This window comes from Scyliorhinus torazame, chromosome 2, assembly GCF_047496885.1.
Source record: "Scyliorhinus torazame isolate Kashiwa2021f chromosome 2, sScyTor2.1, whole genome shotgun sequence".
Classification (NCBI taxonomy): domain Eukaryota; kingdom Metazoa; phylum Chordata; class Chondrichthyes; order Carcharhiniformes; family Scyliorhinidae; genus Scyliorhinus; species Scyliorhinus torazame.
The window spans coordinates 114,929,901-114,946,548 of record NC_092708.1 but is presented as its reverse complement, the minus strand read 5'-3'; the positions used below and the strand labels follow the sequence as shown (position 1 = coordinate 114,946,548).

Genomic DNA, 16,648 nt, shown 5'->3' with positions numbered 1-16,648 from the left:
AAAGATTTTTCATGCCCTCTCTTAGCTCTACTAATCCCTTTCTTCAGTTCCCTCCTGGCTATCTTGTATCCCTCCAGCGCCCTGACTGAACCTTGTTTCCCCAGCCTTACATAAGTCTCCTTCTTCCTCTTAACAAGACATACAACCTCTCTTGTCAACCATGGCTCCCTCACTCGACCATCTCTTCTCTGCCTGACAGGGACATACATATCAAGGACATGTAGTATCTGTTCCTTGAACAAGTTCCACATTTCAATTGTGTCCTTCCCTGACAGCCTATGTTCCCAACTTATGCACTTCAGTTCTTGTCTGACAGCATCGTATTTACCCTTCCCCCAATTGTAAACCTTGCCCTGTTGCATGCACCTATCCCTCTCCATTACTAAAGTGAAAGTCACAGAATTGTGGCCACTATCTCCAAAATGCTCACCCACTAACAAATCTATCACTTGTCCTGGTTCATTACCAAGTACCAAATCCAATATGGCCTCCCCTCTGGTTGGACAATCTACATACTGTGTTAGAAAAGCTTCCTGGACACACTGCGCAAAGACCACCCCATCCAAACTATTTGATCTAAAGTGTTTCCATTCAATATTTGGGAAGTTGAAGTCACCCATGACTACTACCCTGTGACTTCTGCACTTTTCCAAAATCTGTTTCCCAATCTGTTCCTCCACATCTCTGCTGCTATTGGGGGGCCTATGGAAAACTCCCAACAAGGTGACTGCTCCTTTCCTATTTCTGACTTCAACCCATACTACCTCAGTAGGCAGATCCTCCTTGAACTGCCTTTCTGCAGCTGTTATACTATCTCTAATTAACAATGCAACCCACCCCCCCACCGCTTTTACCACCCTCCCTAATCTTATTGAAACATCTATAATCAGGAACCTCCAACAACCATTTCTGCCTCTCTTCTATCCAAGTTTCCGTGATGGCCACCACATCGTAGTCCCAAGTACGGATCCATGCCTTAAGTTCACCCACCTTATTCCTGATGCTTCTTGCATTGAAGTATACACACTTCAACCCATCTCCGTGCCTGCAAGTACTCTCCTTTGTCAGTGTTACCTTCCCCATTGCCTCACTACAAGCTTTAGCATCCTGAATATCGGCTACCTTAGTTGCTGGACTACAAATCCGGTTCCCATTTCCCTGTCAAATTAGTTTAAACCCTCCTGAAGAGTACTAGAAAACCTCCCTCCCAGGATATTGGTGCCCCTCTGGTTTGGATGCAACCCGTCCTGCTTGTACAGGTCCCACCTTCCCCAGAATGCGCTCCAATTATCCAAATACCTGAAGCCTTCCCTCCTACACCATTCCTGCAGCCACGTGTTCAACTGCACCCTCCCTATTCCTAGCCTCGCTATCACGTGGCACCGGCAACAAACCAGAGATGACAACTCTGTCTGTCCTGGCTTTTAACTTCCAGCCTAACTCCCTAAACTCGTTTATTACATCCACACCCCTTTTCCTACCTACGTTGTTGGTACCAATGTGCACCATGACTTCTGGCTGCTCCCCCTCCCCCTTAAGGATCCTGAAGACACGATCCGAGACATCCCTGGCCCTGGTACCCGGGAGGCACCATACCTTCCGGGAGTCTCGCTCGCGGCCACAGAATCTCCTATCTATTCCCCTAACCATTGAGTCTCCTATCACTATTACTTTTCTATTCTCCCCCTTCCCTTCTGAGCCCCAGAGTCAGACTCAGTGCGAGAGCCCTGGCATCTAGGGCCTTGCCCCCGGTAGGTCATCCCCCCCAACAGCATCCAAAACGGTATACTTGTTTTGAATGGGAACGGCCACGGGGGATCCCTGCACTGTCTGCCCGTTCGTTTTTTTTCTCCTGACTGTAACCCAGCTACTCTTGTCCTGTACCTTGGGTGAGGTTACCTCCCTGTAATTCTTATCTATTACCCACTCTGCGTCCCGGATGATCCGAAGTACATCCAGCTCCAGCTCCAGTTCCCTAACACGGTCTCTGAGGAGCTGGAGTTGGGTGCACTTCCCGCAGGTATAATCAGCGGGGACACTGGTGGTATCCCTCACCACCCACATCCTACAGGAGGAGCATGCAACTGCCCTAGCCTCCATCCCTTCTTACCTTACAGAATATAGCTGTCCTGTGGACCAACTGGAACTCCGCCCTCCGACTCTGCTCCCAGTCAGCTGCACTCTCTGTAAACTCCTGGCTCCCTTCACACACTTTGAGGAATTGTAGGAAATGAAATGAAAGGAGCGCCTTACTCCCTCCTCACCTATCTCCCTCAGTCACCAAACTCTCACTATAGCACTCAAATGCACCCAAATTCAGCACTCAGTGCAAACAAAGTGGCTCACATTTATACTGTGAATCTAGCCTCTGAAAACTGGCCTAATCCAATTAACTAATTAACAAGCTCGAACTGCAAGTAGCTACAAGTAGAACCTTTGTTTAAAGCTGATTGAAAATCCACCTTCTTCTAAACCCAAACAGCAACTTTTAAGTTAATTAACTAAATAAAAGAAAGGCTAGACTTTAGATAAAAATGAATCCTTATTTCCCTCAGTCACCAAACTCTCACTATAGCACTCAAATGCACCCAAATTCAGCACTCAGTGCAAACCTAAACTGATGCCGCCTTTTTCTCCAATCAAGCAAACCCCATCATAGGTCAAAAAACATTTTTGAATAGAGTTAGAAAACACAGGATTACTTGCCAATCTTTGGATGAGGAGATCTTTTGAAATGCTGCTTGAAGAAAGAGAGAGATCCATTCAGTTAACACCCTGCAGGACCCTGTCTGTCAGATTAATGCTGGATCGCTGATAGCCTTCTGCAGAAGCTGCTGTTTAGCTCACAGCCAAAACTAAACTCAAACTCTGCCTACGACTGCCCTGGCTCCTCCCATTAAAGACATCATCCCCATTCCTTTCAAATCCCATGACGTATTTGCTTACTGTTGTAATGCCAATGGAGGTCCCGGGATCAGGACAAGACGATTTCCCATGACCTCCCTAGAATATGAATGTCTCCTTTAAAGGGGGAGGGGTGGTTTCCCCTCTACAAGGAAAGCAGCAGCTGTATAAAAACCCCTGCCTAGGTGCAGTTCAGCAAAGGAGACCCTGAGGAGATTGGAGGGGTTTTAGAATTGTATTGAAATAAACCTTGTTTGTAATTTCTACCACCATCTATGCGTTCCACTTACCGCAGATTCAATATTGCATTTAAACACAATGGGCGCTATTCTTCATCCCAGGACGCTTGGATCGCATTCCCCAATGAGACAGACAATCAGGTGTCGGGTCTATATCGGGATCGGCACTGGGCGCCGACCCGAACATGATGCTCTGACGCCGCACGCCCCCCCCCCCCCCCCCCCCCAAGCAGCGGGAACGCGTTTCATGCCTCACGTCAGTGGGAGAGCATGGAAATAAATGCGAATGGTCTTAATTACCTATTTGCAACTATTTAGTGGGCCCAGTCCCCTATGCTCCGGCCTCCCGCGGTTCTCCGGTCCCGCGGCCAGAGTTTGCGTGGGCGAGGTTCGCTTGTGGTCTTCCCATACCTGTAATAGAGGGTCACCCCACAAGGACCACTGTAATATAGGGTCCCTCCACAGGGACCCCTCTTATCGGGGAACCCCCAAGGAACTCCTGTAATAGGGCCCCCCCCAGGAAAGCCTGTAATAGTGGACCCCCAGGGACCACTCATAGGGAGAGCCCCCATAACGACCCCAATGATTGTAAACATTGACCACATCAAAGAGATGTAAGGCATTCCAAGCTCTCAAGCATGTGATTTCACTGCACTTACCTCTTTGATGTGGTCAATGTTTACAAACATTGGGATTTCACCACTTAGGTCACTAAACCGTTAATGGATCAAAGTGGCAGATGGTTTGTAGAAGTTGTCAATCACAGACCATTACTTGTAAACTATGAATGGCTTGAAGCTATTGGATCTGTGGGAACCAGATGCAGGCATAGCTGCTCTCCTTCATGAAATTGATGTGTGGAGCTACAAGATACGTATTACAGCTACAATACATACTTTGGTTCTGTCTTCACAAAAGAGGGCACAATCAGATACCAGAAATGCTGGAGAATGAAAGGTTTAGTGAGAGGGAAGAACTGAGGGAGATCAACATTAGTAGAGAAATGGTGCTAGGAAAATTGATGGGATTGAAAGCGGATAAATCCCCAGGGCCTGAGAATCTGCATTCCAAAGTGCTTAAGGAGGTGGCTCTGGAAATAGTGGATGCATTGATGGTCATCTTCCAGGATTCTATAGACTCTGGAACTGTGCCTGCAGATTGAAGGGTAGCTCACGTCACTCCGATATTTAAAAAGGAGGTAGAGAGAAAGCAGGGAATTATAGATTAGTAAACCTAACATTGGTAGTGGGGAAAATGCTTTAATCCATTATCAAGGACTTTATAGCGGAACATTTAGAAAGCAGTGGCAGGATCAGTCAGAGTCAGCATGGATTTATGAAAGGAAAATCATGCTTGACAAATCTGTTGGAATTCTTTGAAGATGTAACCAGTACAGTTGACAAGGGGGAGCCACTCGATGTGGTATATTTGGACTTTCAGACGGCGTTTGACAAAGTCCCGCATAAGAGATTATTGTGCAAAATTAAAGCACATGGGATTGAGGGAAATGCATTAAGGTGGATAGAAAACTGGTTGGCAGAGAGAAAACAAAGAGTAGGGATCGATGCGTCCTTTTCAAATTGGCAGGCAGTAACTAGTGGGGTACCACAGGGATCGGTGCTGGGACCCCAGCTATTCACAATACATATTAATGATTTGGATGAGGGAACAAAATGTAACATCTCAAAGTTTGCAGATAATACCAAGTTAGGCGGGAGGGTGAATTGTGACGAGGATGCAGGGATCCTACAGCATGATCTGGGCAGGTTGGGCGAGTGGGCAAATCAATGGCAGATGTAGTATAATTTGGATAAGTGTGAGGTTATTCACTTTGGAAGCAAAAACAGGAAGGCAGATTACTACCTGAATGGTTGTAGATTGGGAGAGGAGAGTGTGCAACAGGACCTGGGTGTCCTTCTGCACCAGTCGTTAAAGATAAGCATGCAGGTGCAGCAGGTGGTAAAGAAGGCTAATGGTGTGTTGGCCTTCGTTGCGAGAGGTTTCGAGTATAGAAACAGGGATGTGTTGCTGCAATTATACAGGGCCTTGGTGAGGCCACACCTGGGGTATTGTGTGCAGTTTTGGTCTCCTTCTCTGAGGAAGGATGTTCTTCCTCTCGAGAGAGTGCAGCAAAGGTTTACCAGACTGATTCCAGGGATGGCGGGACTGTCATATGGGGAGAGATTGACTAGGTTGGGATTGTTCTCGCTGGAGTTCAGAAGAATGAGGGGGGATCTCATAGAGACTTAGAAAATTCTAACAGGACTAGACAGGGTAGATGCAGGGAAGATGTTACCAATGATGGGTGTGTCCAGAACCAGGGGTCACAGTCTGAGGATTCAGGGTAAACCATTTCAGACAGAGATAAGGAGACATTTCTTCACACAAAGAGTGGTGAGCCTGTGGAATTCATTACCACAGGAAGTAGTTGATGCTAAAACTTTTAATATATTCAAGAGGGGGCTAGATATAGCACTTGGGGAGAATGGGATGAAAGGCTATGGGGAGAAAGCAGGATTAGCCTATTGAGTTGGATGATCAGCCATGATCATGATGAATCGTGGAGCAGGCTCGAAGGGCCAAAACGCCTCCTCCTGCTCCTACCTTCTATGTATCTATGTATATATAATGCTTCCCACTGGTCTCTAGCTTCCAGACAGGTGTCCTTTTTCTAGGGGGTGGGTCAGGTCATCCCCATACTTGGGGATGGGGGCAATCCGAGGGTGGGGCAGGGGGGCTGCTGCGTTGGGGCGGGTCAATTTGCACTGGGAGTGTGACCAGCTGCGGGAACTCGTTGGGCAGCCCGATAGCGGGATTCACTGGGAACACTGAATTGCATCCCGCTTTACGGCCCCTTTGGGGTACTGGTGAAATTCAGTCCAAACTGGGGCAATTCAATTCTGCCGGCAGAACATAGTCTCGCAAATGGAAAATTCAGCCCAATGTCTCTAGTTATCTGCTCCCAAGGGAATCCCTAGAAATCATACAAAAAAAACATTTGGCCTATCTTTATAAGCCTATACAGGTTGGAAAGTCGGATGGTCCCACTTTTACGACATCTTCTGCAGCCACAAAGTCTGGCTGTCTTACAAACCAGTATTTTTTTAAAATGTCGATGCAGTAGCTACATAGACACCCGAACCCAGGCTATTAAAAACTTCACAGCACCAGATACAGATAATAACATTTCTTACTTTCATCACACTTCCATCCAAAAAAAATCTCAATTTACAATCCTTTGTTTTTACTTACTTACAGAAACCATCCTCTGCTACCATTGTTTTGCTCCGATGGCATCTCTGTAATAAAAACTGGAAAGCAAATCTTAACTTCTTCAACTCCAATGTTATTGTTTTCTACAATCATTCTCCTCCAACACTACAGTGCTACCTGTATCACCATATATATGTATATGTGCGTGTGTGTATAATCTATCAAACAATAAATGTGGTCTATTCAACAATGGAAACTCCAATTCTAACTTAAGCACCAGGGAACATTAATTCTTTCCTAACACCCATGAATGAAAAAAATATAAAGAATCCACCATCTTCAGCATTTCCAGGACTGGATGCTCAATTTGTGAAATTTATTTATATAATTTGAATACAGAAGGAAATCATAAGGATACAAATAAAAATTTTCCCAAGTTATGACATAATTTCTATCATTCCCACCAGTTGGATTTCCAAACTCTCCTGGATAGCATTAAAGCACACTGTGATTACAATATCTGAAGCTGAAATTGAATTGCTGCAGTAGGATAAGATGAAACTGTGTTCAATTACATGTTTTTGGGCGACATTCTCCGACCCCCCCCCCCGCCGGGTCGGAGAATCGCCGGGGGCTGGCGTGAATCCCGCCCCCGCCAGTTGCCGAAGTCTCCGGCACCAGAGATTCGGCGGGGGCGGGAATCGCGCCGGTTGGCGGGCCCCCCGCTCGATTCTCCGGCCCGGATGGGCCGAAGTCCCGCCGATAAATTGCCTGTCCCGCCGGCATAAATTAAATCACCTACCTTACCGGCGGGACAAGGCGGCGTGGGCGGGCTCCGGGGTCCTGGGGGGGGGGCGCGGAGCGATCTGGCCCTGGGGCGTGCCCCCACGGTGGCCTGGCCCGCGATCGGGGCCCACCGATCCGCGGACGGGCTTGTGCCGTGGGGGCACTCTTTCCCTTCCGTCTCCGCCACGGTCTCCACCATGGCGGAGGCGGAAGAGACTCCCTCCACTGTGCATGCGCGGGAAACTGTCAGCGGCCGCTGACGCTCCCGCGCATGCGCCGCCCCGAGATGTCATTTCCGCGCCAGCTGGCGGGGCAACAAAGGCCGTTTCCGCCAGCTGGCGGGGCGGAAATTCCTCCAGCGCCGGCCTAGCCCCTCAATGATGGGACTCGGCCCCCAAAGACGCGGAGCATTCCGCACCTTTGGGGCAGCGCGATGCCCGTCTGATTGGCACCGTTTTGGACGCCAGTCGGCGGACATCGCGCCGTTTCCAGAGAATTTCGCCCTTTATCTTTATTTGTTGCATAAAAAGAATGCCCAATTCTTTGATTGCAGCAATCTTACCAACTCATGTATTATGACCAGGAAGGGGGTTAATTTAAACAGCACTAAGCACCCTCACCACCCATCCATAAACAGAAAAGTATTTTTGTTTTGCTTCTCCCTTTATACGTTGTGGTGTATTTCCCAATCCTTCAGTTTCGCTGTGATCTAGTGTTCTGTTAATAACTCCACATCAAACGTGTGATGAACTCAAAGGGTTAGTTTATTTGCACACACTCAAATCGTGAGAGAAGGGTCATAACCTTGCCTCCTTTGCATTCATACAGTCAAACAATGATAGAGAAAATAAATATTTACAGCGCAGTGACCACAGAGAAAAATAATATTGTTTCACATTGGACCAGAGTTCAAAATAGGTCCAATGAGGTATTCCTTCAAAAACGTCAGCAGCTTGAAAAACTATGGCATGCAATTCACATTTCTGATGGTGTTGACTTCACATGATGAGGTAGGAACGCAGAGGTGGATTAGTTTTTTAGACATGGATACAGGAGTTTCAGCCAAAGCAGCAGAGATTATCATAGAAGTTACAGTGCAGAAGGAGGCCATTCGGCCCATCGAGTCTGCACCGGAAAGAGCACCCCATCCAAGGTCAACACCTCCACCCTATCCCCATAACCCAGTAACCCCACCCAACACTAAGGGCAATTTTGGACACCAAGGGCAATTTACCATGGCCAATCCACCTAACCGGCACATCTTTGGACTGTGGGAGGAAACCGAAGCACCCGGAGGAAACCCACGCACACACGGGGAGGATGTGCAGACTCCGCACAGACAGTGACCCAAGCCAGAATCGCACCTGGGACCCTGGAGCTGTGAAGCAATTGTGCTATCCACAATGCTACCGTGCTGCCCTTGATGAGACCAGGTATTCAATCTGACAGAGCTCCTTCTCTGTGATGCTGCTAGTTAGCTGATAAAATAGCCAACCACATCTGCAGTACAGCAATGCAAAATAACTGGTTTCACCAGCTGGAGGTCCATGTTACATGACTCCCACCATTCCTTAATTGTCTTTGACAAGGGATGTGTGTATCCCTGGTCTGAGTACAAGATGGCTAAATATCTCAACTGTTAAAACTTTAAAGGATGGTTGGCCAACTATGGTTATAAAATGCCTTTGTTTAGTTCCCTTTGAATTTGCTCTGCGTAACTCAACAAGTCACCTCTGGAGGGGGTCATTTTAACATGATTCACTGAGCAGGAAAACAACGACACTGGATTCAACATTGTTTTTTCACCCTAGCCAACAACATCCTTCCATTGACTTCAATGGAGAACAAAACTGAGCAGGGTGTAAAACCATCAGTTTCCCAATGAGTTCTTCAGTTGAAAATTGTCCCCATATGTAAGCAGCATCCATAATTTTGGTCAGTAGCTTTAGAACTCATTTCCTGAGTCGCATCATTGGAACAAAAAGACAAATTTAGAGAACTTTTTTAACTAATCTGGAAATTGAAAAGCCTGCTGAACTGAATAAATTAAGTAGGCAGCATGGTTTTGTGAAGGGGAGGTCGTGTCTCACTAACTTGATAGAGTTTTTCGAAGAGGTCACAAGGATGATTGATGCAGGTAGGGCAGTGGACGTTGTCTATATGAACTTCAGTAAGGCCTTTGACAAGGTCCCTCATGGTAGACTGGTACAAAAGGTGAAGTCACACAGGATCAGGGGTGAGCTGGCAAGATGGATACAGAATTGGCTAGGTCATAGAAGGCAGAGAGTAGCAATGGAAGGGTGATTTTCTAATTGGAGGGCTGTGACTAGTGGTGTTCCGCAGGGATCAGTGCTGGGACCTTTGCTGTTCGTGGTATATATAAATGATTTGGAGGAAAATGTAACTGGTCTGATTAGTAAGTTTGCAGACGACACAAAGGTTGGTGGAATTGCGGATAGTGACGAGGACTGTCAGAGGATACAGCAGGATTTAGATTGTTTGGAGACTTGGGCGGAGAGATGGCAGATGGAGTTTAATCCGGACACATGTGAGGTAATGCATTTTGGAAGGTCTAATGCAGGTAGGGAATATACAGTGAATGGTAAAACCCTTGAGTATTGAAAGTCAGAGAGATCTAGGTGTACAGGACCACAGGTCACTGAAAGGGGTAACACAGGTGGAGAAGGTAGTCAAGAAGGCATACGGCATGCTTGCCTTCATTGGCTGGGGCATTGAGTATAAGTCATGTTGCAGCTGTATAGAACCTCAGTTAGGCCACAGTTGGAGTATAGTGTTCAATTCTGGTCGCCACACTACCAGAAGGATGTGGAGGCTTTAGAGAGGGTGCAGAAGAGATTTACCAGAATGTTGCCTGGTATGGAGGGCATTAGCTATGAGGAGCAGTTGAATAAACTCGGTTTGTTCTCACTGGAATGACGGAGGTTGAGGGGCGACCTGATAGAGGTCTACAAAATTATGAGGTGCATAGACAGAGTGGATAGTCAGAGGCTTTTTCCCCGGGTAGAGGGGTCAATTACTAGGGGGCATAGGTTTAAGATGCGAGGGGCAAGGTTTAGAGTCGATGTACGAGGCAAGTTTTTTACACAGAGGGTAATGGGTGCCTGGAACTCGCTGCCAGAGGAGGTGGTGGAAGCAGGGACGATAGTGACATTTAAGGGGCATCTTGACAAATACATGAATAGGATGGGAATAGAGGGATACGGACCCAGGAAGTGTAGAAGATTGTAGTTTAGACGGGCAGCATGGTCGGCACAGGCTTGGAGGGCTGAATGGCCTGTTCCTGTGCTGTACTTTTCTTTGTTCTTTGTTTTGTAAGTCTTTGTGCACTGGCACAAGGATAATTCATTCTGTTCAATATGTTTGATTTGATCTTCGTGTTTATTGCACACAGATACTGAAACAGCATTTATTGAACATATAAAACTATCTCAAATAGAATGATTAGTAATTGAAATCTTATGTGAAGGGAAAGGGGTGTTTTCATTTGACTACAATGCTCCAAAGTGAAGACATAAGAAATGAATCAGCATCCTAAAAATGTGTTGCTTCCTTCAAGATTTTTTTCTGCTGTGTGCTTTCAAATGGTTCTGTTTAGGGCAATAAACAAGAAGCAGCCCTTGAAGTACAAAAGCCTTTTGCAGGTTCTGTGTTGCACATGCCCACTAGGACTTCAAAGAGGAATACTGATGACTTTTCCTTGTAATCCTGCCTTTTGGCCCAAAGGCCTACTGCATCTGAATAAACAAAACTCTAGTGGCCCAACTGTGGTCAGAAAGATCATGTGATGTAAAAAAAAAGTGATTTTAAAAAATCAATATTGCTTTTACTTGCGCTCTTTAGGTCTTTTTAGGCAGTTCTTTTATGTGTTTCAAAAGACAGTTTTGATTTCCAGAGGATTTAGAAACCTGTTACGTAGAGAAGGACTGTAAATCATTACTATCTTTTTCCTGCAGCAGGTTAATAATACCTTGAAATGCCATACAGATTTTGGTCAAGATTTCACACCCACTGTTGAGACAAATTACTTTCTATTGAAGTTGAATTGGAGTTTATATTTAAATACTGATCAAATTTAAGTTTATTTTATTCATTTACGGGATGTGGGCTTCGATGTTTATTGTCCATCCCTGGTTGCCCTTCAGAAGTTGTGCTTTAAAGTATTCACTTTATTTAAAGCAAATCAAACTAAAGCTGATTGCTGTAGATGCATATTGCTTTAGAAATTCTCACTCTCTATTTCAATGATCTCTCTGCCTTATTTCTCTGTCTCTTTCTAATGATGAATGCATTATTATTTTTCTGCAGTCTCCTTTCTTGTCTTTTTTTTTCAACACTATTTTGGTTATGATCCTCATCTGCCTCTTTCCATCCCCTTTCCCAATCCAAGTTCTTTTCTGTCTTCTGATTTTCTTTGTTTCCCTTCACGAGCCCTGCTCTTTCCCATATCTTAACTTAATGGCTTTCCCATCTCTCATTCCAATCGCAGCACTTCTGCAAACAAAGGTCTGTCTTTTCCCACACTTGAGTTAGCTTTCTCTTCTGTCTGTCTGAGTTTTCAGCTGATTAACATTAAATTATATATTTAGTTGCAGCTATTTTAGAACTGAATCAAAAAACCCTATCTTCAATGTTTTAAGCCAATTATGTAGATAAGAATTTCTTGAAACTGCCATAACTAGTGATGTACAAATATAATGGGCTGGGTTTTCTGTTCTGGAGACTAAGTGCTCCCTCCTGCAAAGACTCACTACTGGTCTCTGACAGGTGCAATTCCCTCTTCTTTACCCTGCTTTATGCATGGAGGAGAGCTCACCAGTTTCTGTTGGAATCCCAGTATCAGGCTGCCATTTTGAGTGGGCAGCCTGTTACCGAGGTCCAGCAGTGAGCCCCCGGCACCCCTGAAATGCAAATCCTTGCGCCCCCCCCCCCCCCACTGACGAGCAGGGGCATCCATCCCCCCGCCCCCAAACACCCACCACCACCATGGAAATAACGGGTCATCCTCCCACAGCATACACGCATGGGGATAAGATGACTCCCCCAACAGACACCCCACAACAGAAACCCATCAAGCTCCCACATCGACCCCCCCCCCCCATCAGACACCACCCCTCAAAGCACCCCAACAGGGACCTCCATCACTCACCCCCTGCCTGAAAGTTGAAGAGCAGTCCAGGCAGTTGCGAAAAGTCCCTGCGTTTTCACTCACCCTTCCATAACATCTGCTGCCTCAGACAAAAGTGTTCAAAACAACAGCTGTTACAAATGTCAGAGGATAGGTGGCAAGGTGGTTAGCACTGCTGCCTCCCGACGCCGAGGACTATGGTTCAATCCGTGTGGAGTTTGCATATTCTCCCTGTGTCTGCGTGGGTCTCAACCACGCAACCCAAAGATGTGCAAGGTAGGTGGATTGGCCACGCTAAATTTCCCCTTAATTGGAAAAATTAAAATAAAATTAAGAAACAAATGTCAGAGGCTTCCTTAAAAGCTATGTACACTTCAAAGGACTTCAAATCCCTTGACAGCCATTAAAATGTAAATCTTCCATTCAATTTCACACAGCCATACATTGTATTCGCCAGTGATTGACATATTTATTACTCCACAGACAGGTGCATGAAGGATTGTAGATCTACCTTTCCCTTCATGCTTGAATGCTTCTCAAGTACCCTGCTTTGATGCTCACCACAATGTTTAGAAACATTCTTGCTGCGATTGTCAGTTCCTTGACAGTCAAAAACAGCTGAGTGCTTTCACTTCCTCTTTTTTCCCAGCAACCCCAAAGGTTGATAAGAAATAGTGAAAGAAATTGCTGGTGCTTTCGTCATAATTATGTGGAACTCCCCATCTAAAGAAATTGTGCCTGTGGTTAGAAAATTGCAAATGTCGCTCCATTATTTCGGAAGAGATGGAGGAGGGAAACAGGCAACACAGACATTATTATCAGTTATGGATTTTTGAAATCTGTCACTGAGGGATACGGGAACTTGATGAACAATCAGCTGACCAAACAGCCAGCATAGATTTGTCAAAGGGCAATCATACCTGCTAATCCAGTTGAATATTTTCAAGAGGTCACCAGCATGGCGCATTGGGAAGACTCTAAGGATGTATCTGTACAGAGTTTCAGAAAAAATTCAATACAATTCCACACAAGAGATGATTAGTAAAAATGAAAGCTGACAGAATCAGAGGTAACTTTGTGACATCGGATGGTAATAGGTTTAGAGGTAGGAGACAAGAGATTAGCGATAATGGCTTTTCTGCCTTTCTGTCCTCCACCTAGCTACTTTTGTGGCTAAGCTTTTGGCCATCTGCTCTATGTGGCTTGGTGACATAATTTGTTTTATAAGGCTCCTGCAATACACCTTGGGACATTTTTCTATGTTAAAGGTATGAAATCATAGGATACCTACAATGCAGAAGGAGGCCATTCGGCCCACCGAGTCTGTGCCAACCCTCTGAAAGAGCTCCAAGCCCCCACCCTATCCCCATAAACCAGTAAACCCCACCTAATCTTTTGGGCAATTTAGCATGTAAATCCACCTAACCTGCACATCTTTGGACTGTGGGAAGAAACCCACGCAAACATGGGGAGAATGTGCAAACTCCACACAGACAGTCACCCGAGGTCGGAATTGAACCCGGGTCCTTGGAGCTGTGAGGCAGCAGTGCTAACCTTGATAAGTAACCATATAAGTACAAGTTACTGTTGTAAAGTGTTAAATTCGGAGAACGAGTTATCTAAGTTTAGCTTGTATTCCATTGAGTTTAGAAGATTGAGGGGTGATTTAATCAAGACATTTAAAATGATTAAGGTTTTTGCTAAGGTAGACACAAAAAAAACAATTTCCTCTGGAAGGAGAATCGTGGACATGGTCTTCAAATTTCAACTAGGCTACTTTGAATTGAAATTGGGAAGCCACATTTCATTCAAAGGGTAGTGGAAATCTTAAATGTCCTCCTGTTAAAAAGTCTGGATGTTGAAATTTTCAAGATTTTAATTGCTGAATTTCTATTCTGTAGAGGTATCAAGAGATATGGAACAAAAGGGGGTAAATTAAGTTGGGAATTGTGAATGAAAAATACTTTTATTTTGCCTTCTTCAACTCTCTTGTTTGTTGCACAATACAATGATAATGGAGTTATTAACTGATCATAGAATGGGGACTTCTGGAGGCGACCATGGAGTGAGTGGTCGCACATTTGGTGGCTCCCACTCGTGGTGGACTTTTTGGACTTTTTCCCCAGCAAACGGAGGAGCTGAGTGATGGTATGAGGTGCAGGAGAGGTGGAAGAAGAGCTTATACCACTGGTTTATGGATTTGTGGACCAGAAGTGGTCGAAAAAGAAGGAACAATTGTCGAAAGCTGGTGTGGGGCCTGCGACACAAGGGAGATGGCGGAGGGTCAGGGTTCAAGCCTGCCGGCCCAGTGGTCGACGGAGCAGTTAGTGACCTTTCTCCACGAGACATTTGCCCAGCAGAAGAAGGAGAGCTTGGAGGACCTGGCCAGGGTGGTGGATCCTATAAAGGCGGGGATCGACCACATGGAAATGAGGTTGGAGGCCCAGGCCAGGCGATTTGGAAGGTGGAGGAGGCGGTGGGAGAGCACAAGGAGCAGCTTGCCTCGATGGCTGTGGAAATGGGACTGATGAGAGATCAATGGAAGAGGCTGCAGGATAAAATGGAGGACCTGGAGAATAGGTCGCACAGGCAGAATTTGAGGATCGTGGGCCTGCCGGAGGGCAATGAGAGAGCGGACGCCGGTGTATATGTGGCAAGAATGTTCGAGAAGCTGCTGGGTGAAGGAGCGTTCGTTCAGCCCTTGGAGATGGACCGGGCGCACAGGGCGCTTAAGAGGACGCCGCAGAGAAATGAGCCGCCGAGGGCGATGGTGGTGCGATTGCACTGGTTTCTGGATAAGGAACAGATTGTGAGGTGGGCCAGGCAGACAAGGCGCTGTACATGGGAAGGCAGCGAGCTATGTGTCTACCAGGACCTGGGTGCAGAGCTGGTCAAAAGGAGTCCCTAACCTTACCTTCCCTCTGTCGTTGACCATCACAACATGCATTTGGCTACAAAGGTAAAATAAAAGCAACTGTAAAATAAGCATTGCGAGCCAAGGCTGGAATCTTCTTTCCTCCCTGGAGGCAGTGGTGAGTTTGGAGGCCAGGATACATTTAATCAGGAAGGTGTGTGGGGAGTCCACCACTATCCTGCCTCCACCTCAATTAGGTCCGTGCTGGGAAAGCGTATGGATGCCCTTTCAGCCCTGCCACCAATTGAAGTCCTTAAGTGGGCAATTGGAGGGGGTTTGGAGTGGAGATTGGGAGGACATTAGAGGAGCAGTTGTGGGGCAGTTGAATGGGGGTTGGAGGATCTTTGAGGGAGATTAGAGGGGCAGTTGGGGGAAATATGGAGGGGGTTGGCGGAAGGTTGGAAGAGGGGTTGGGGGAAGGTTATGAAGGGGTGGATGGGAGATTGGGGAATTATTAGAGGGGCAGTTGGGGGAGGTTGGAGTAGGGGCTGGGGACATCAGGGGGGATTAGAGGAGTGGTTTACGGAAAGATTATAGGGGGTTGTTGGGGGGAGATTAGTTACAGATTTGACTTGTTTTTGTCGATGTAGTGATTTATATGTAGCCACTTTCCTAACATCAATTGATTTCTCGCTGATTAATTCTGCTTGGAGAATCAGCATTAGACCTTCAATTTCACCATATCTACAGTCACCCTGCCTACTGCATGCAGGTATAATGAAAGAAAGACAAAACATGCATTTATACAACACCATTCAGGATGTCTCAAATCACTTCACAGCAAATTAAATATTTTTGAGTTGGACTGACTGGTATAATGTAGACAATGTTGTCAAATGCCACAGCATAGGCTCGAGGGGCCAAATGGCCTACTCCCGCTCCTACTCCCAATATATATCTTCATATGTTCATCTGGGATGGATGAGATAAATTGGGCTAGATGGCCTTTGTCATCCATATGTATCTGGCGAACAGCGAGTGGAACCATTGCTGTAGTTCTGTTTAATTTGTTGTTAATAAATGTTTACTTTCAGCGGGTTTGTGCGGTGAGATTGCCAGGACAGGAGTGAATAATGGGTTCATAGTAAATCAGTAACCTGTTAATACTGCACATGATTCTCAAGAGTCTTTTCCATTGACTTCAGCCTTGTCCTTTTGTCTACTTATCTATCGTCCACCCTATCTTGGTGCTTTTATGAGTTCTTGGGGAATTGAAAACTCATGATAAAGTTGCGTTACATCGTTGAGATTGAAAATATATTGTAGTGAGAATCAGCAATTAGCCGTCTTCACTTTTGCACGAAACAATACAACTGTGAACCATTCAGTCTTTGGTCTCTGGCTAATTAAAAGTTCTGTTACACAGACAAATCCGAGGAGCGAGAAACAGGAGAAGCACCAGGACCTATGATTTTTTTCCATGTATCTGTTGCTAAATCTTGTGAG

The 16,648-nt window shown here is 45.9% G+C and overlaps 1 protein-coding gene across 9 annotated transcripts in view; it reads left to right on the top strand.

The window, feature by feature from the left end:
* myo3b (myosin IIIB) overlaps positions 1-16,648 on the top strand; it is a 1,137,435-nt gene that overhangs the window by 982,117 nt on the left and 138,670 nt on the right. The window contains exon 33 of one of the 9 annotated variants that reach the window (XM_072475851.1): positions 6,402-6,606. The exons of the other annotated variants lie outside the window; for them this stretch is intronic. Within the exon in view, the coding sequence (XP_072331952.1) occupies positions 6,402-6,448 (47 nt within the window). The 3' untranslated portion in view covers positions 6,449-6,606. Of the gene's footprint in view, positions 1-6,401; positions 6,607-16,648 lie in introns of those variants that run through there. 9 annotated transcript variants of the gene reach the window in all.